At 37.7% G+C, this 21,529-nt stretch overlaps 1 protein-coding gene across 2 annotated transcripts in view; it reads right to left on the reverse strand.

Moving 5' to 3' along the window:
• CRYBA2 (crystallin beta A2) overlaps positions 1–21,529 on the reverse strand; it is a 114,076-nt gene that overhangs the window by 14,318 nt on the left and 78,229 nt on the right. For both annotated transcript variants that reach the window (XM_044075221.1, XM_044075220.1), the window contains exon 4: positions 9,712–9,854. In XM_044075221.1, the coding sequence (XP_043931156.1) occupies positions 9,712–9,854 (143 nt within the window). The remainder of the gene's footprint in view (positions 1–9,711; positions 9,855–21,529) is intronic.

Genomic DNA, 21,529 nt, shown 5'->3' on the forward strand with positions numbered 1-21,529 from the left:
AAGCATCCTCCAAAAGGGCCTCATAGAAACAGACAACTGGTGCCAGAGCCATGGCCTCAAGCTAAACGCCAAAAAGTGTATAGTCATCCCCTTTGGCAAAAACAAAGTGCCCACAAATTACCACATAGGTGGTAATCCATTAAGTACAGAAGAAGTAATTAGGGACCTGGGGACCCAAGTTGATAGCAATCTCTCATTTGACAACCACGTGGCCAAAGTGGTTAGAAAAACATTTTATATAGCCCACCTAATCATGAAGGGATTCACAACTAGATCAGGGGAGGTCATCGTGCCTCTTTACTCATTCCGTCATCAGGCCCATAATTGAGTACAATGCCCCTTTTGGGATGTACCTTACCAGACACCTGCAGCAACTGGAAAGACACCAAAAGTACCTCACCAAGAGGATCAAAGGGCTCTAACTGATGCCATATGCTGCCCGGTTAAAGAAACTCCAGCTCTACTCAGTGGCATACCGCCTGCTCAGAGGTGATCTGTGCCTGACGTATAAAGCCATGTCCAACCTGGAATTAATGGACATGCTGCACCTCAGAAAATCCAAATCCCATCGAGCTACGTGCTCGAGAGACTTGAACCTCAGCACTGAAATAAATAGGACATGCTGGAGGGACAGATTCATAACCCAGAGGCTCCCTTCACTCTGGAATAAAATCCCAGTCCAGGATAGGCAGAGTCCCTCATTGACTCTCTTCAAGAGGAATCTTGATGAGTGGATGGGAGATCGTACGTTTACCCTGGGTATCACTTCTGTGTCACTGTTAGACAGAGACACAGTATACTAACCTCGAAAAAGGGCATAGCAAAATTAATTTAAAATGGGTGGCGAAAGCCAAACACACTCTGGCTAGGCTTATAAATGCCCTAGGGCAGATAGCCTAGTATGAACCTATGAACCCATGAACTATGCTCTCAAAAGCCATATCCTTCTGTACTCATCTAGTACTGTTCCTCAACATATCCTATATCTACTACCTTGCCAACTAACTATAACCACACTCCACCCTTTCATACTACTAACCATCTTAACCTACCTGTCTTACATTCACACTTCCCAATCTTTCCATGCTTATACCCCATAAAATCTTCTCTTATAAACGTATTACTCCTCACAACTATCCGAACCCTACAGCAACTTCCTTAAATCTAGCTAAACTCAACCCTGTCTCTAAGCAAACAAAGTACCTCCCCAACCTAATGCTATATCTGACTTCTATTCTATTATTAGGAGACATACACCCCAACCCAGGCCCATCCTCATCCCCGCCAACGGATAAATCCATACTACTCACCTCCTTAAACACCCAAAGTATAGTAAACAAAATCCCTAATCTGCATGCCTGGCTTACATATAACAAACCAGACATTTTGTCCATCTCTGAAACTTGGTAAAAACCTCATATAAAAGATTCAGAAATAATTCCACCCAACTACTCTATAATCAGAAAAGATAGAAGAAACCAAAAAAGGAGGTGGAGTAGCCCTTCTATACCTATCCTCCTTAACAGTTACCCCTTACAACAAACCAACTCCCCAATTCAATAATGCAGAACTACTTCTGGCTCTGCTTCAAGTAACTAAACACAAACACATATGCATAGCCTCCCTCTACATCCCTCCAGGCAACAATATTTCTACACTAGAAGATATCCTCTCCTGGCTTTCCAATAACATTAACAATGAAACTATACTTATGGGTGACATGAATATTAATTGGTCTGCAATACAGTCTCCCACAAATCCACTTAACATTAATCTTTACAACTTTTCTCAACTGATCAACTCCATAACTCGGCCCTCAAAAAAACTCACCAGTGATAGCATCCTAGACTGGATATTAGTCTCCCACCCTCATTACGTCTCACATAGTGGCACCCTGCCTGATTCGCTTAGTGACCACTTGCCCACATTCACACACCGACAAACTTCACCCCTACATCTTACTCACAATTTTATTACTACTCGCTGCCAAAAAAACGTTAACCCCACTACCTTTTCCAACTCTCTAAAAGCAATCAACTGGTACACCCTAAAAACTCTACCCCTGGAACAGGCTGTCGCCCACTTTAACTGAACTTTTCTAAACCTCTTAGAGCATCAAGCCCCCATAAAAACAAAACGAATAAAAAACAAAACTGCCGCTTGGCTAACAAAAAACACACTAGTAACTATGCACCTTAGAGATAAGGCATGGTCATCATATCAGAAACATAGGACTCCCCTAGCCCATAACGAATACAAAACACTCAGAAACAAAGTAAAAAAATGTATCATCTCCGATAGACAAAATTACTTCTCCATAATCCAAAACAACAACAAAACAAACCCTCAAAAATTTTGGAAATGCATGTCTGACCTCCTCAATCCCAACAAACCAGATAACCCGAGCCCAGACCCTAACACTCCTGACATAGACTTGGCCACTCAATTCAACACCTTCTTCATTGATTCTATCTCCAAACTAACCTCATCCTTTTCATCTTCAAACCCCACCATACCCCCCACTACACCCCAATCCTCCCCTACCAACTTTTCACCCCTCACCACTGCTCATCCCCCTATCTCCACTCCATCATCAACATTCTCAAATCCCCCCCCACCATTCTCACTAAAACCTATACCCACATCCACCATAAAAAAAAACTACTGCAGAAACTAAAGCCATGCTCTAATGCCCCTGATAACATTCCTTCTTACTTTCTCAGTATAGCTGCTGAAGCCATTGCCTACCCCATCAGCATTTTAATCAACCGTTCCATTCAAGAAAGCTTGGTACCCCAAATCTGGAAAAAGGCTCTTGTTGTTCCATTGCACAAAGGAGGCATCAATAACAATATTACTAATTTCCATCCCATTGCTATTCTATCTCCTATCTCTAAACTTTTAGAAAAGTGTATTCACCTACAACTCCTACCATACCTCTTAGACAATAACCTACTACCTCCAACACAACATGGTTTCAGACCAAGACACAGTACTATGACCTCCCTACTCTCCTTCCTGGAAGCTGTGAACAAAGCCCGGGACACAGGACACATTGTCTCTATCCTCGTACTAGACCTCTCTAAAGCCTTTGATACTATCTCTCACAATTTATTACTAACTAAACTCTCCAAGCTTAACTTGTCACCCTCTTCTCTGAACTGGTTCACTAGCTACTTATCCAATAGATATCAGGCAGTGAGATGGAAAAAAGCCACCTCCCCTTTCATCAACACCCCAACCGGTGTTCCCCAAGGATCTATAATGGGTCCCCTGCTTTTTAATATATTCATAAACTATTTCCATAACTCTATCCCTTCAACTAAAATTATCCAAGACGCAGATGATTCAACTATAATCTGCTCTGCTACCTCCATCCCCACACTTCTAAAGCTTACTCAAGATGCATTCTCAACCACCGAACAATGGATGAAAACAAATCACCTTGTACTCAATGCCTCCAAAACCAAAGTAATGGTATTCACCCCCTCTAAAACTACCTTTTTCAATCCAAGTAATTTCATCATTACTAGTCACAACAATACACCCTTAGAACTGGTATCTGAGGCCAAATTACTTGGGGTCCAAATTGATAGTCAGCTTAAATTCAATTCCCATCTTCAACTAAATATAAAAAAAAAAAACACCAAAAACTCGGCATGCTCTACAGACAGAATCATTATCTTACACCCTCCACCAAACTAACCCTATCTACCACATTTCTCATCCCATCCCTCCTTTATGGAGCCCCACTTCTAACTAACCTACAATCTTCTCTCAAAACACAACTCTCCTCTTGCTATAACAAAATTGTCAAGTTTGCTACCTCCCATAAGTCCTCCTCACACCACTGTTCAGCTCTCCACAAACTAAAATGGTTAGAACTACCCAATCACCTCACCTACGTCCAACTGACTCTTGCACACAAACTCATCTTCAATCCCTCCCTCTGCCCATCCCTTTCCTCTACCTTCAAAATGCACCTCCCTGATAGAATTCTAAGATCTAAGAGCCAAAACTTAATTGAACTGTATAAACCAATTTGTCCCCCTGGAAAAAATCTCTTATCCTACAGTCTTGCTTGTCTCTGGAATTCCTTACCCCCATCCATTCGTACCATCACAAATCACTTCTCATTCAAAAAATCCCTTCACTCACACGTAATTTCCCAGTGGGAATGCTCCTGCTCCCACCCAACATAATTTCCTCATACTGAGAATTTTCACTTCTCCTCCCCTATTCATAATGAGAATTTCTACTTATTCTCCTAAACTCATAGATTTTGCTCTTGCTTGTATTAGCTTTTTCTGAATACTTAAAGGTACCTTAGTGTAAATATACCCTCTGATGGAAAAGGTTCTCTGTTTCTATATTGAAAGGTTCTATGTCAGCTCATATACCTTCCTCTTGATTGTATTAAGTTACTCATCCTGAATGTATGAAAGATATCTCCAGTGTAACCCACCCTAAGTTGTAAAAGCCTCTCAGTTTTTATATTGTAAATTGTTTTCAGCGATACAAGATTGTAATATTTGTATGTTTGTACACTAGTCTACTGTATTTCCAAGTCCATAGGAATTGTATAATTGAAACTAAATACCTTATTGTAACCTTGCTAATTGTTTTTGGAGCTTTTCTCCCCAGGACTCCATTGAAAACGGGTTCTTTTGGCCCAATGGACTATCCTGGTAAACCAACTGCAAATAAATAAATAAATAAATAAATAATATAAATACCACTTTGCATCACCGCTCTAAATAGAGATGGTACTTGACCTAGTGGGACTAACCCAGTCAACAAAACAATTAAAAAAAATAAATGTATGTAGATATATATATATATATATATATATATATATATATATATATATATATATATATATAAAGATTTTGCAACATCTCATGGTGGTTTGGGAGTAAAGTTTGGATTGCCCAAGGTATACTTTCTACATGACAGCACATCCAGACTTTTTTTCAAAAGGAATACTTGATTTACCGTGGGCATATTGAGTATTCCATCCAATCAGCATGTGCATTTTGGAATACTAATAAGTTTTCATTATGTATATTTTTATGATCTGCAAAATTAAATATATTGTGAGATTTTATAACAGATGACAGATGAGCAAATATGTTCAGTAAACTGCGGAGGCCTTCTCCCAGTTCTGTGGGGCTTAATAAGCATAACATTTTGGCAGTAAAGTAGGCTTTTATTGTAACTGTCATTTGAGTATGTCATGTCAGGGATTTGGAGCAGAACAGTTCTTTTGGATATCGGATTTAAAAAAAGCACTGTTTTGCAAAGAGGGTAGTAGGTTTTCCAATACAGTCATATTTCTAGATGCAATATATACCTCTCAACCTCTTAGAGCAAAAAATCTGGACAAAGCCTAAAATGATGGGGGAAAAATAGGGACAGATTTTAAATATTGCTCTTACAAACTTAGATAGCTGACAGAATAATAGGTTTTGCATTAGCATGAATTTTCTGAAGGATGTGGAGTCTTAAACTCATATGTTTGTCATTATTTAATGACTTCAATCCTCAGCTATTTGCCAGAAAGGTACAGATTTTAGGAGGAACACACTAAAAATATGAAGCAGAAATCTGGACATTCTGCGAAAATCTGTACAGTTGAGAGGTATCATGCAAATGGGAGGAAGGCATATATTCCTGGAAGTAATGACAGACTGGATCAGGTAGGGATAGGAGGGAAAGGTTGTCTGGACTAGGTATACTTTCACGCAGACGTGACAAACCATAAATATTCTTACAACAGCTTTTTATACAAGTGTACATTCAGAGTTCTTCATTTTTCCTTATCCTTGATATGCATTACATTTATTACCAGCTTCATTTAATAAATGCACAGCTGTTTTTCCCTTTCTTTCTGTAATTTATGTGAGCATATGTGTTTTAATCTGAGATGTATAACCATTTATTGCTCATGCCCTTTCTTTTTATATGTTCTTTAGTTTATCAATGAACATTTCACTAATTACAGTAATATACACTGAATGTAGAGTTTCCACATCAGGGCTAGCTTGGGATTTGGTCACATTGACAAGTAATGATGGGATACCCCAACCCTATGTAAAATGGGAAAAAGCTGGTTGATGACAAAGATAATAATGACAGCAGTGAATGCAGAGTTATTGTGAGTCATTTTAGAGCAGCTGATTAGTAAAAGTGTCTCTCAACAAAAATTGATGCAACATTTCAAATGATATGTGTCTCCAGGAATGGGAGAGCATGTTGCAGTCCCCATTTTAATTAAATTAGCTTGTCCTGTGCTAAGAGTAATTTTCTTGAGGAAAGCTCATATGGTTGCAGGCAGCTGAGCAAGATGAATCTGGCTTTGTCACAGCTGGCAACAATCAAAGTTAAACTAAGAAAAATAAACGTGAGTCAACCAGCACGGTCCAAGCAGTCCAAGCAAGATAAACTTGTCTTGAACACCAGATATATACATAAAGAACTGATTTATTGAGGAAGGTTAGCGCTTTCGCAGGGTTACCGCTTCATCAGACCAAAATACATTTTATTTTGGTCTGATGAAGTGGTAATCTCATGAAAGCGCTAATCTTCCTCAATAAATCAGTTCTTTATATATATTTTGGTGTTCAAGACAAGTTTATCTTGCTTGGACTGCTTGGACCATGCTGGTTGACTCACGTTTATTTTTCTTAGTTTGGCTGTTCTATTTGAGTCTCCTTTAGCAGTGTGGTTAGCTTATTTTTGTCTATTTAAACAATCAAAGTTATGTATTTTGTTTACCCTAACTTCCATTAGATGATTTGTTACTTATTCCTACTTTTCCCTTTCAGCACTATGCTATGCCCCTGAAAATAGGAGTGATTTTTGTCTTTCTAAACAGCTAACTTCTTAATCAGTTTCTATTTTGTGACTTAACAGGAATCAACTCTGTTAATACGCATAACTGACAGACTGCTATCTATGTCTTAGGGGTAGAAAAAAACTGTTAAATGTTTTGCATTTCCCATTTGCAATAGCTGTGTGTCACTGTGACACTCTTTAGTTTATTGGTGCTGCTGTTATTATTGTGCGCTAGACAAAATATAACAAAATGTGCCACTCTGCTACATTGTATAGCTGCACTTACATTCACATATAATGTAGAAGTTGAAAGCATTCTGAAATGATACTATCTGCACTTGGATGTGACCCGGCACATGGAAACTCAATATATAACTGAAAAAAATAAGTGTTCAAATTGCAGGTGTGATTGTAGTGATTAGCTTTGACTTGCTTCTTCCCAATGCAAAAAAAGTCTCACAATCAGGAAAGAGGTTAAAGCTATTCAGTCAGTGAAAATAAAATACCAGTGTCAACTAGCAAATTCAGAAATACTTCTTTTGTTAGTCAAATCGTTAAAAACCTTTGAACCAATAAGATCAATATGTGTGCACCTGCAGTCATATTAGGAACTTTAACTATTAGGAACAGGATGGGCTTGCAAGTAATGGGTATATACAGGTACAGATTAGAATGTTACCTCTTTCTTCAGTATTCATTTCAGAAACTCCGTAGGCAATGTAAGCACCATAGGTTCAGATTGAGAAATGCCTTACCATTTTAATGAGGTAAGGAAGTGGAAGGGGAACCTATACCAAGTTTGTGTTACATCCCCTGGAAACCTTAGCAATTAGAGAGAGACAGAAATCCCTGCCAACATCATTTGCCCAGTATGTGGTTGTCAGAAAGATACTTTACTGTTAACCTATAGCAAAAAAAAATCCCATCATAGTTGTTTATAGTCAGGTTTCTTAGAATTGGAAAACAAAAAGAGAAAATAAAAAAGAAAGAAAGAAACACTTAACCATTCATGTTAACTCAGTTTGTGCACAGTAACAGATGTGAATACTTTTTTTTAATCTGACAAAGCTTATGAAAGACCAAGAAAGAAAATAAATACAATACATTTAATGTTCATCTCCACTTATCTTCATGGTTATGGTGCCATTAGAAATATGCTTTGCCTTTCAAGTTAAGGAAAGCAAGTGTATTTGTGCCTATCAGATAAATGTTGATTGTGCAGGCAATGCACAACAATGCTACAAATATGGAAACAAGGTACAAAACCTCTATGTGCAGAAGAGAGAGAGAGAGAGAGAGAGAGGGAGAAACTGAGTATCTTGCTGAAATGACTGTGGTACAAATGGCCTTGCTTTAAGGACTCCTATGGAAGAAACAATCAGCTTTCACAACCTTAGAGCAAAAAAGTGGCTGGAAATTCAAGTTCAATTGGCTTTTCTTTTCTTACAGTGGAAGACACCATGCAAAGATAGCAGCAATGTTCCCCATGAAATACTTCACTCATTCCTTATCTGTTAAATAGATTGAATATTTTCCCATGTTCCAGGATAAGTCAGTGACAGGCTGAAGTTCATATGGTGATACATCGTCATCACAAAAATAGAAGTAAAAGTACCAATTAAGTGGTAAGTAAAGTCTCATTCACAGTACTGTGTGCAGTTCTGAAGCTCAGTATTAAAGCACAGCTGTAAAGTGAATCCTGCTCAATAAAGGCTGGCAGTGGAGATGAAGAACCCTCACCAAAAATCATGTGACAGTAGGTGAAGAGATCTCTTTAAGTGCACTGCCGTGGAAAATAATGGTGGTGTGTAACATTACAGAGTATTATTGCTAGGTGCTTACTTAAGTGTCAGGGAAACATATGATTTGCTGTCCAATGTTTAATTAGCATTTGAAGTGTGATATATATTTCAGTGGACCATTGAAACTTTGTTATGTTCGTTGTTACTTTTTTACAGACAATATTCTGGATGGCATCCAGAATTGGGCATTTTCTAGTAAGAAGTAGGGATGAGCTTTTATTTTTTTACTTTTTCTTTGAGTATATATAACTTCAAAGTTATATACTTATACATTGGGCAGTGCTGCAACAGGATCATCATACTGAGAGGTGAGCCAGCAAAATTACTGTTAAATGCCTCAGCCATAATAGTTTTTTGTTTGAAATACTATATTACATATTTTAGTTATAATATATTTAGCTCCCGTTAACTGAAAAATCTGAATTCTTTATAGTACAAGTACAGAATAGGATGATCTTTTCTGAGAATGCAAATTCAAGATGAACTAAGCTTGAAATCTAGTTGTTTTTTTATGAAAACCATAATGAAAGCCTGAATGAGACCAAGCAGAGCTGACTGGAACAATACAAAAGATGAATAAAGCAAATTCTCGGGATAGGCGTAAGGTGATTGATAGAGATTGTATAACAGACTCGACCTTTGCAGCAGCATGGAACAAACAATTCTTACCTGCCATCATTTTATGCATCTTTATGTTTTTCCATTTCTGTTACAACAAATAACATCATTGGCACCAGCAGGCTAGTGCAAACACTATAAATAGGATGCTAAATGAGCCCTTGCTGATTTATAAACTTGCAAAGGCACTGTACATGTCAATGATTAAATACAGCAAACAGCAAATCTGAAGACAACGGTTTAAAACATTTTATTTCAGAGTACTTACTCTAAAATTAAAACCAGATTGTCAGTTATTTCCCTTTGCCCCTATAGTACAACTATAAAAAGATTTAAGCTTTGTGTATCTCTTCTGGTTTAATAAATTTCCTTCCTTCTGCAGTGACCTAGTGTGCACATTTTAGCCTAAATGTTTTTTTACATGTTACGCATACTAGACCAGAAGACTACTTACGCTCCAGAGTTGACTTTGATGGAAGCCACCTCTTTATTGCACCATCCCATGGCTTGCAGAGATGGATAGTCATCACAAAGTTCAAACTTGCGGCCCTGGAAATTGTCACAGTCATATAATGTCACCTTGCTGTCACTGTGATTCTGCAAATAGATAAGTGTGAGGAAATTTATCAGCTTAGTTTTCACAATGGATTACCTTTTATATGGTTAGATCCTTTTGTCAGAACAAAACTTCATAAGCTAACACTTGGAAGCTGATAAATAAGCAGTTCTCTGCTGCATGTATCACAGATGGCAGATATTTGATAACATTATTAGTCCATCACCCCATTTATGAACTAAAGAGTTGATCAGGATGAAAAGCTTATTGAAAATTAAATAGTGCATTTCATATGGAATCAATATCATGTATCCATTTGTACCAATAAAAAAATTCAGCTTTCTAATGCAGACCTTCAGACATAAAATAAATAAATGAATAGTATATAAAAGATATTATGGTGTCTCCTATAAGTAGATCATGGTAAGACAGATCTACACAAGCAGTTAAAAATGGATGAAGGCAGTTTTAATTGTGACTGCTAGAACTGAATCATTGTATATTCTATGTGCTTAGTTATGAAACATCAAACAAATCAAATGCTGAAAACCAAATAATCCGAAAAAAAATATTGAACCATTAATTCACAGAATAAAAAAATACAAAAGGTCTTTGCAAGGGGAATACCTATTAGCCTTCAATGTAGGGGTCAAGTCCCCCTCAAAGTTATATACATCATAGTTTCACTAATTCCAAAAATAATGAAGTCTCTCAAAAAAGTGAATTACTTCTGGCATACACTTAGAAATAGCAGTTTTTCCTATTCAAAATAGAGATCTTTTCCATAGGCAACATTAAGCAAAACAAAACTGAATTAAAGTGATGAAAGTTGCCCCATTCTCCATAATTCTATAGACACAAATATTTCCTCAACCACTCTGCAAAAACTGTTCCTAGCTTCTTCTTTTCTGTTACTGTCTCTTCTATACAGTAACCCTCTCCTTACCAGCATCCAATCCTCTCTGAAAACAAAACTTGACACGTGCTACAATAACATTTCAAAATTTATAACCAATGCAAAATATTCATCTCACCACTGTTCTTCATTATGCCTACTAAACTGGTTAGCTAGAACTCCCACATTATTTTACATATTTACAATTAACCATTGCACACAAATTTATATACAAGCCATCAAACTGCCCTGCCCTTTCTTTTCTACTTACTCAGTACCATCCAAATAGACCTCTCCGATCTGAAAACCTATTGCTCCTGAATTTAGAAAAGCCAAACCTGGCAAATGGTCATCTGCTCTACTTTTTTACTATTGCAAAACCATGGAATACCCACCCACCATCAATTAGGACTACCAGCAATCCAGCTCTCTTTAAAAAAATCCATGAGGCAACACCTTTCTTCTCTTTGGCAGTGCACATGTGCCAAAACAGCACTTCCCAAAACCTGACCTCTCCTTTATACTATTACACCTTAATTTATTACGATTCTGATATATCTATTTCTGTCTTAAAACACTTACTTAATTACAGTACTGGTACTGCCTGCTATAATCTATATTCAAGCTTTTAACTTCATGAGTGTTAATTACACTATAGACTAAGCAACTCACGTAAGTAACTTATCTATCCAACTTGCTATATTCTAATTGTATAATCCACTGTATCCTTAATATTGTACTCTAATACTGTACTCTGATTGACTAATCTCAACAAAACTGAACTAGGCAAAATGGAAGCATGCTATAACAGAATTGCCCACTTTGCTGCAAATTGCTCATATAACTCATCACTGTACTGCTTTGAGACATTTCCACTGGCTTGAGCTGTCCAACCTCCTAACCTGCAATCAGCTCTACCTCTGTCATTCTATCTATTACCTCCCCAATAAGTGTCCTGCCTGCTGACCTTTGGTGTGGAGCGGCGAGAAGAATGGACGAAAGAAGAGCACACGCTAGAATCAAGGAATGAGTGCGGCTCCCAATGCCACGCTCAGTATCCGCCCCAGCCCCCTTCTTTACTCCAAACCCTACCTAATTGACACGGTGGATAATGCATGGGTTTGACGGTTCCGCAGGCCAGCAACTTATCCTCCAACCCAGAGGGGAACCAGGTGAACACCCTGATATACTGTATGGGCTGGCGAGGCAGATGACGCTTTTGAGAGGGGCTCTGCTGACCGAGCAGAGCACCAGGAGTATGCTAAAGTGAAGGAGGGTTTTAAGAGGTATTATTGAATATAGAGAAATGTGGCCTGTCGAGAGGCACAGTGACTTTCTTGGGCCATGTCATTCACGAAGTTCTGGTATAAGCCCGATCCGGAAGGACGCGCCCATCGGCAAACCATTTAGTCTACCATGCTGGAATAAACCCTTGGCTGCTGGCTGGGTAATGCTGCGCTGATCTTTAATCGCCCAGAATCTTCAGCCCAGTTTGGATGCAGTGCTGTTTTCTTGAGTCGGTGCAATATGCTCCAGGGAAATCACTGTGGGTGGCAGATGCCCGCTTCCACTTAACTTAAACTAGGCCCGGAGGAAACAGGACGGGAGATACGGATATATGTAAGATATATTATGCAAAAAATTTGTGGAAAACATGCATCCCAGCCAATCCTCGCTCCAAACAAAGGAGCAGTGGTGTGGTGTGTGCGGGTTATGGACTTGTGCAGCCAGGGTGCCAGGGGCAATCGATAATCCAGAACCTTTTACTGAAGAACTGGATCGTTTTACGCTGACAGTGCAGTGAAAGATGGGTTGAAGATTGAAAGATTTTGCCTTGTTATCCTCCCCCTCTGCCATGTGAGGTGTTGTGTCGGTTGCATGAGCACACATCAAGGTTATTGTGAAGTGTAAGCAAAGCTACCAGAGGACCTTGGGGTGGGGCCTGGAGGCAGCAGCCAGAAAATGGTCATGGTCTGCAGGACGTGGGGCCGTGCATCAGAGAGAAGGAATCCTCTGAGCTCCCTTCCAACGGCATACCCTGACCGCAGGGCAGTCTTTTGGCCTTTACCTTCCTCGTAAAAGCCCAAAGTTCCCCCAGGTTCCCCGTTCCCGAGGAGAGGCGGGCCGGCGCAGCCGGTGCAGGACGTCTGCTAAAAAAAAAAAAGAATCCGCATGATCCAGCTCTCTTGGCGTGTACGACCCAGCGCGCCAGCTGCAGAATAGTTATAGCCTTGCGGAACTTCTTATGGGGACGGACTTCCGGACTTCTTTCATTTATCCTCCACACAGTTGGACCCTGCTCTGCCTGAAGGGAGAGGCAGAGGGAAAGAGAGAAGAGGGTGTATAAATGAAAATCACAACAGGCGCCATCGGGCCAGGCCGCTGGGGAATGTGTTGCCTGGTGACGTATATAATAAAGGCCATGCAGAAGGTTTGTTATTGTATGGCATGTATGTGTACCAATACCGGTCAATAAAGCTTGGAGTTGGTACTAACTGCACACCATTGTCTCGCGTCTTCTTTTAAGGTAAAGGAATACGACACTGCCCTCAAAAACTTAGTACAGCATGACTCACCCAAAAGGCCTCTTAGATTTATTATTATTTATTTATTTCCAGTTTGATGATCGGGGAGGTCCACTGGGCTCAGGGAGCCCGTTTTCAGTGAAGGCCTGGGGAGAAAAGCTCCGCATTACATAGTTTAGTTACATATGCAATCATAGTAAAGAAGACACAATTAAAATTTCATTCCATGCTAGAGAACAGGAATAAATTATTTGGTTACATAGTACCTAAATATTTAGGATGGCAGAGGTAACTTAATTGAGAGGGAGGATAAAGACTTAGAAGGAAAAGAGAGAAAAAAAAAAGAAAAAAAGGTGGGATGGGTTATTTATAATACGTACAATTATGTTATTTACAATATGTACATTTATGTTAGGTTAGCTTGTATTCAGAGTTAGTCAGGGTGTAAGGGGTGGATTGGTTATTAGGCTAGGTGGGGAGAGTGCAGTTGCATTTCCTGTTAGAGGAAAGGTAGGAATATAGCTGAGTTTTAAAGTTTTCATAGTTTTCACAAGTCCTTCGAGAGGAAGGAAGAGAATTCCATTTTTTAGCTAAGGAAAAGGATAGAAGAAGCTGACCAGCAGGACGATTGGGTTACCGGACAGTGATTAGGTTTTGGTGAGTAGATCTTAGCATTCTCTGAGTGGTGTAAGGTTGAAGGATGCTGGCTAGATTATCAAGCAAACTACTACTAGAAGTCACCAACAGCTACAATAGTTTTGGAGGCACACTATATAGTAGTTCAGTGGCTAAAAAAATGGAACTCTCTCCCCACTAGTATACAAAACACATTGTCCAAAGCCTCCTTTAAAAACCTCATTAGGCAACATCTCAAGCAAAGTTGGCAGTGCCATGACTGCTCCCCAGGCTAGTGAAAGGTACACATACTAAACCTAGAGTACTTCATAATAGTTTTCACTCTTACTCCCAAACACTGGCTAATCTACAATGTATGTACTGTACCTGAGTACTACGTATGTATTCTACCTATGTTCCAAATTTCAGCTGTACACAACAAATCTATTAATTACCTTTATTTTTAAATTAATATTTTCTTGTTTGTTATCTCCACTGTAACTGTTGATGTGCTGCATACCACTGTAAAAAACATGACTACTGTAATTTCTGTGTATACTGATCATGTCTAAATATCTAAATGTACCTGTAAGTTTTCTATGTGGAGCCTTTCTCCCCGGGCCTCTGCTGAAAAAGGGCCTTTTCGGCTCAAGTCAGACACCCCCAGTTAACAAATGTAAAATAAATAAAATGAAAATAAAATTGTTAACTGCAACCCTTCTGTTTTATTGTACTGATCACTCTGATCTATTGTACTTTATTGTATGTTAGGTATTGTGTGTTGCTTATATATTGTGTATTGTATTTTTAGTGTGGAGCTTTTCTCAATGGGCCTCTGTAATGGTAAACAAATGCAAAATAAAATTGGATGCAGATTAATATATTGTTGTCTCTAAGAGTTTCTCTAGTTCGATTGGGTTCTGGTCTTTGCTGGGGTAACGGGTTGTGAGTTCTCCCTGCCCTGTGGGTACTCGTCCTCCGGTACTTCCTTTCAAGACTCCGCTTCTAGACATTTTTCTAATTTCCTCCGGGCTGAAACAGCTGAAAACAGAACCTACACCGGATGGACAGACCCTCAAATTATGTTAAAAATAAATAAAAATAAATAAATAAAAAAATAAATAACAACACAAAACTAAACTCCAGTCTCACAACATGCCTACAATCAAACACTACATAAACGAAAAAAAAACTAATCTCCACAAAATAAAGTTCAACGAAATATATCATATATTAAATACAAATTTAAAAGTGTACCACACATAAATCTTATTTCAACAAATTAGAAATTCATCTAAAATCTATTCCCCCATCCCTTGGGATAGGTCGGTGTGTTCCAAATATAGAGGGATCATGCTCCCCTCTTTCCCTAGGGAAGCTTATGCCAGGATGGTAGAAAACAAACTGCATTTCACAGTTGAGTATCAGATTCAGAAGGAGCAATCTGGATTCCATGCTAGTCATGACAACTGATTCAACCCTTTTTCCTTGCATGGATATTAAGGGGGGGTTATAAGCATATCACTATATACCCTGCAATGTCTTGTGAGATGTGTTGTAGCATTATGCAGTCACTAGGTCACTTCTGCATGCCTTTCTGTCCCTGAATTTGCAGATTGAAAGTTATGGCCACAGTCACTGCATTAATTCATATCTTTTCAAGGTGGCCCCGGGTATGCCATTTCTTCTCTCCAGACCATTGATATTATATCAAGGCACAACTTGAGTTTGGCATATATCCATTTTGGTGAATGTAAACCTTAGTAGAGGTACAATTAGATAGCTGTCCCCAGCGTGAAAATAGCAAACTATTTGCACTTCTTTGCTATTTGAGAATAAATCTCTTAAATTAAGAATTATAAGCAACAGTAGTAAACAGTCTAAGATGTCAGATGTTAATTCCTCTTTGTTAAAAGTACTGAAGAAATAAACTTGAGTAGAGTTACTTACCAGAATAACTCAGCTTTTATGTATGATAAGCACTTTCATTCACCATCTATGTTGCATGTCTAGTGTATTCAAATGAGACACTGAGGCTGGGTATGTGTTCAAGTCATTTATTATACATACACATGTCAGGAGCTATAACTTATACATATACTTTGTACTTCATATGTTTACTAACTGACTTGTTACTTCTAACACATACTCATGTGCATCTCCATTCAAGCTTACATTCAAAATGACTGACTTCACAAAATGGCATTGATCTCGCACGTGCTCAGTAACTTACATGCATGTGCTGTCCAGCTACAGTGGCTAACTAGGTTCAATATACACACTGATCTACATCCTCCCTCTTTAACTTTGTTTGATATTGCAAAATACAATAGCAAAGGCATATTTAAGAGCTAGACATTATTTCAGCATTTCAACAAAACATAACTGATTTCAAGTTCAAGTCACAGTGTATTTAGAACTGGGTTTGCAAATTTTACCAGATCTAGTTACACAGAAATTCTGACTGGGTTTAGCAACAGGGACAGTCTCTATGGAGTCATTCAATAATGGAACATCTGGGTTAACATCAGAGTTGTTTGAAGAAAGCACACTGTCCTTTTGAATTCGAACAGTTGACGAGTCACTCTGAAAATTACAGTCACTGGCACTGGCAATCTGCTGTGGCACTGGTTCTAAGAAAGGTAACACATCTATGATTCCTTCTGTAATCTATTCCTTCAGGTTGTATGATATAACATCTCAGTTCCTCATGAATGTCCTACATCATAACCTGTAGATGTTTGCATTCTCACAACTTCTTGTAACAATGGTCAAAGGGATTCACTGGTTTTATTATAGTAAAACTTTTGTGAATGATGTTTTCTCGAAAGTTGAGTCTTGACCACTCTATTTTTATTTGTGCTTGCTATTAACAACTGTTTACTGATCAGAAGAGCTGTTTGTGTCTGTCTGGACATCAGTGTTTAAGCAGGTGAGCCAAGCAAACTGTCTCGAGGAATGTTTCTGAGATTGAGAAAGTTAAGGAAAACATCTGTACCATCCCTTTTGGATTTTTAATTTAAAATAATGACATATGTCAGTTTGTTAGTTTAGTTAATTTTTTTACTGAACTCAATTATGAAAAATTTATGAGTAATAAAACTAATGTTGATTATAACTTGCAACGGAATGAGTGGCAAGCTTTAGTTAGGCTCAGTAAAAGAACTGACATAATTTTCAAACCTTCTGATAAAGGTAATAAGCTTGTTGTTTTGAATTCTGCTGATTACTTTTCTATGTGTATGGAACATTTAAATGACAGTAACACTTATAAAGTTATATCTGTAGATGTTTATTTCAAATCAGTTCAGGAATATTTAGATTTGTTAAATAAAGGGGTTAGGCTAGGTTATTTTAGTTCCACTGATGTTAAAAAGAAATTTCATATAGAAGGTTCAAAAATGGCTCTTTTTTATTGTCTACCCAAAATACATAAAAATCTGTCTAGGCCCCCCGGGAGGCCTATTGTTTCTGGTTCTTTGTATTTTTTGCATAATTTGGGTATTTTTCTACATCAATTTCTAGCTCCCTTTGTATACAAATTGCCATCATATATTTGTGATGTTTTTGATTTTCTGAATAAGATGAAAGGGGTGAAAATAAATGCTAGGATGACGTGGTTTACTATTGATGTTAAAAGCCTCTATACCAACATTAAACACCCTTTTGGCATTGAGGCTGTTAGATACTTTTTGGGTGACAATCCGGTCACAGCATTTATTATAGAGTTACTTCATTTTTGTTTGACTCATAATTTTTTTGAGTTTAATGAGATTTTGTATCATCAGTTACAGGGTACAGCCATGGGGGCTTCTTTTGCCCCCATGTATGCTAATTTATTTATGGGTTTATTTGAACTAGAAACAATATACAAGCATAGATTTTTTCAGACCCATGTAATATCTTATTATAGGTTCGTGGATGATCTAATATTCTTGGTGGATGCTGATGAAAGTGACATTAAAGCATTTGTTAAAGATATTAATCATAATAGATTTTCTATGAGTTTTGATGGTCTAAAAATGGGACTTGTTGTCCCATTTTTGGATGCTATTCTCGATATTTCTAATGGTACTAAAATTATTACTTCGATCAATAGAAAATTTGACGGTACTAACTTTTATTTACATGGAACTAGTGGTCATCCTCCTCATACGTTGGATGCCTTACCATATGGGGAAATGTTACGCATATATAGATTATGTGGAAGACCTGATATTTTTCAGCAAGAAATGAATACTTTGGTGGAATCTTTCTTGAGGAGGGGATATAACAAAGATATTTTAAACAGATGTTTTGATAAATTAGTTAAAAGAGTTAAGCTTTTTGATGGTGTAAATAGTTACTTTCCCTGCAAAATGTGGCTCAATATAATGGTAATAATAACTGTAAGGAAAATATGTATTTTGTAACCACTTATGGTTGTTTTACTTCTCAATTTCTTGATATAGTAAAACAATTTTGGTCTTTTTTACTTTCTTGCAAAAATGTTGAACAGTGGCTGAATGTTAATTTACAATTTTCCTATCGGAGAGGTAGAAATATAAAAAATTTTTTGGTTAAAAGTAAATTTATTTTGCCTCCACCTTCATTATATAAAGAACCATGCCAAGTTGGCACTTTCCTTGTGGAAATTGCAAAGGTTGCAAATATATCACATCATGTTTTCCATTTATTAATGATGTTAAGTTTACTCCTGTTAAGCAGTTTTGTTGTAAGTCAGTAGGGGTTATTTATGCTCTATGTTGTCCATGTAATATGTATTACATAGGAGAAACAAAAAGGGCCTTCAAACTGAGGTTGTTAGAGCATATAAGGGACATTAAGAATGGTAATATTGAAAGCCCTGTAGCTTTGCATTTTTTAGAATGTCATAACAAAAATAGTGAAGGTTTAAAAGCCACTATTTTAGAACAAGTTAAGCCAATAATGTATTGTCAGCAGGATGTTAAAACTGTGTTACTGCAAAAAGAAGCTCTGCTTATTTTAAAGTATAAAACTATGTCTCCTTGTGGGCTCAATGCTGAGTTCAATTGGAGAGTGTTGCTTAATTAATTGCTTAATTGTTTAATTGAGTTACTAGTTTGTTATAAAATGTGGATGCTTGTATACAATTTTATTCTCCTTGAAGGCTTTGGCCGAGACGTCAGAGATTTTATTAAAGAACTTTTTGGATACTGTGGTCGTTGTTTGCTACTTGCTGCTTGCTACTTGGTGCCTTTTCGTTGTTTTTGATGGTCAAAGGGATTCACTGGTTTTATTATAGTAAAACTTTTGTGAATGATGTTTTCTCGAAAGTTGAGTCTTGACCACTCTATTTTTATTTGTGCTTGCTATTAACAACTGTTTACTGATCAGAAGAGCTGTTTGTGTCTGTCTGGACATCAGTGTTTAAGCAGGTGAGCCAAGCAAACTGTCTCGAGGAATGTTTCTGAGATTGAGAAAGTTAAGGAAAACATCGGTACCATCCCTTTTGGATTTTTCCAACAAATACTTTGCACTCTGAACTGCACGTTCAGCTAAACCATTGGCTTGTGGATACTCAGGACTACTGGTAATATAAACAAAGTCACAAGACCCAGAAAATTTCTTGAACTGCTGACTAGTAAACTGTGCACCATTGTCAGACATGACTATGCGGACTACCATGGACAGAACAATATCTCTTCAGTTTTGTAATGACTGTGCTAGACATCAAGTTAGGAAGTAGGTTAATTTCAAACCAATCTGAGTAAGAGTCTACTAACACCAAGTAATGTTGACCATTCTATTCTAAAATATCTACTGCAACCATCGACCATGGTAATTTAGGAATTTGGTGTAGCTGAAGCAGTTCTTTTTATTGATGCAGTTTGGTGCTGTTGCAAATTGAGCATGCTAGAGTCTCCCTCTCTATATCTTTGGACATAGCAGGCCAAAATACAATGGTTCTTGCTGTTCTTTTGGTTGAATCAGTACCTGGGTGACCACGATGCAATATTTTGATATATTCCTTTTGTAATGCTTCAGGAATTACCACTTTTGGAACTTTCAGGATGATTCCATCTTACATCATGAGTTCATCTCTGTAAGGAAAATACTGCTGAATGTTAAGTGGTAAACTGGTTTGTCATGTTGCCCATCCTTGACTGATAATGTTTTTCAACTTCTGGAGAATTGGGTCTGAAGCTGTGTGATTCTTTAGTTCATCAAGCCATGATGATGAAAAATGTCTGACTTCCATGACTTCAGTGTCTTCTGTTTCATTTTTATGCTGCTCTGTCATTTGTCTGGCTGCATGTGACAAAGCTTCAGCAAGGTACAAGTATTTACAGTTTTTGTAAACAATATTGAAATTGTTCTTCTGCTAGTTTAACATCAAGCATTGCAATCGAGCTTGGGCTGTATGCATTAGCTTTTTCAAAATTGTCACTAGTGGTTTGTGATCAGTCTCTATTTGGACAGGTCTGCCATAAGTATAAGCATTGAACTTCGAACATGCAAACGCTACTGCCAAAAGTTCTTTTTCTATTTCTACATAATGTATCTCTGTTTGAGTTAAAATTCTTGATAAATAAGCTACTGGTATGCCTTCTTGAAAACATGCTGCACCAAGCCCGTACTTTGAAGCATCACAAGAACGAGTTACAGGTTTGTGAACATCACAATATCTCAGTGTGGCTGGACTGGCAATTTTCTTCTTCACAATATCAAATGCTCTTTGGTGTTGTTCCAACCAGGACCAATTTGCAGTTTTGTGTGTCAACCCATGCAATGGTGCAGAAAGCCCGCTCAGGTCTGAGATGAACTTTCCTATATAGTTGACCATACTCAGAAAATATTGTAAAGATATGAAATTCTCTGGAACTGACATTTCAACAATTGCTGTTTGCTTAGATGGATCTGGTTATAAGTCAGAACTTGCAAACAAATGTCCCACATAAGTAACTTCTTTCAGTTTGAATTTACATTTCTGAGGATTTCATTTAAGATTTACTTCACGTGCAGTCTAAAACTTTCCTGAGATTTCTATCATGTAAGTCTTCACCATTGTCTCCAGTAATGTCATCTACTATACATATGGATAACCAGAAAAAATGTGTTTGGTGGCACGTTGAAATACCTCACTGGCAGAATTAATTCCAAATGGCATGCTTAAAAATCTGTTATCTACCAAATCATGTACTGAATATGGTTAACAATCAATACTTGCAATCCAGCAAAATTTGCCAAAAGGAGCTTTTTGCATCTAAGATAAAAAACAGTGGAATTTGGCATGAAAGCGGCTACCTCCTCTACTGTATGCATTGGATGATGAGGACACTTTTGTGCTTTGTTTAAGTCTTGTGGATCAATACATATTCAAATATCATCTGAACTTTTCTTATGAGCTATGACCACGGAGGATACCCATTCAGTCAGTTCTACTACTGAAGTAAGGACACCTAAATTCCCCATTATGTCTAGTTCTGCTTTTACTTTGCTCTGCATTACTACTGGAATCTTCCATGCTGGTCTGACAACTGGACTTACTTCATGGTTTAACTTCATGGAATATGTGACTGGAAGTTTACCAAGCTCATTTTTGAAAATATCAGCATATTCACTAAAAATATTCTGTGTAAAACTATCATTGTTAGTCAGACTTATATGGTGGACCTCTTATTAAATGAAAAGACTTTTGGCTTTTCCCAGTTAGGGG

The sequence above is a fragment of the Protopterus annectens genome, chromosome 6.part0 (genome assembly GCF_019279795.1).
Source record: "Protopterus annectens isolate FY-2018-M chromosome 6.part0, PAN1.0, whole genome shotgun sequence".
In the NCBI taxonomy this organism is placed as follows: Eukaryota; Metazoa; Chordata; order Ceratodontiformes; family Protopteridae; genus Protopterus; species Protopterus annectens.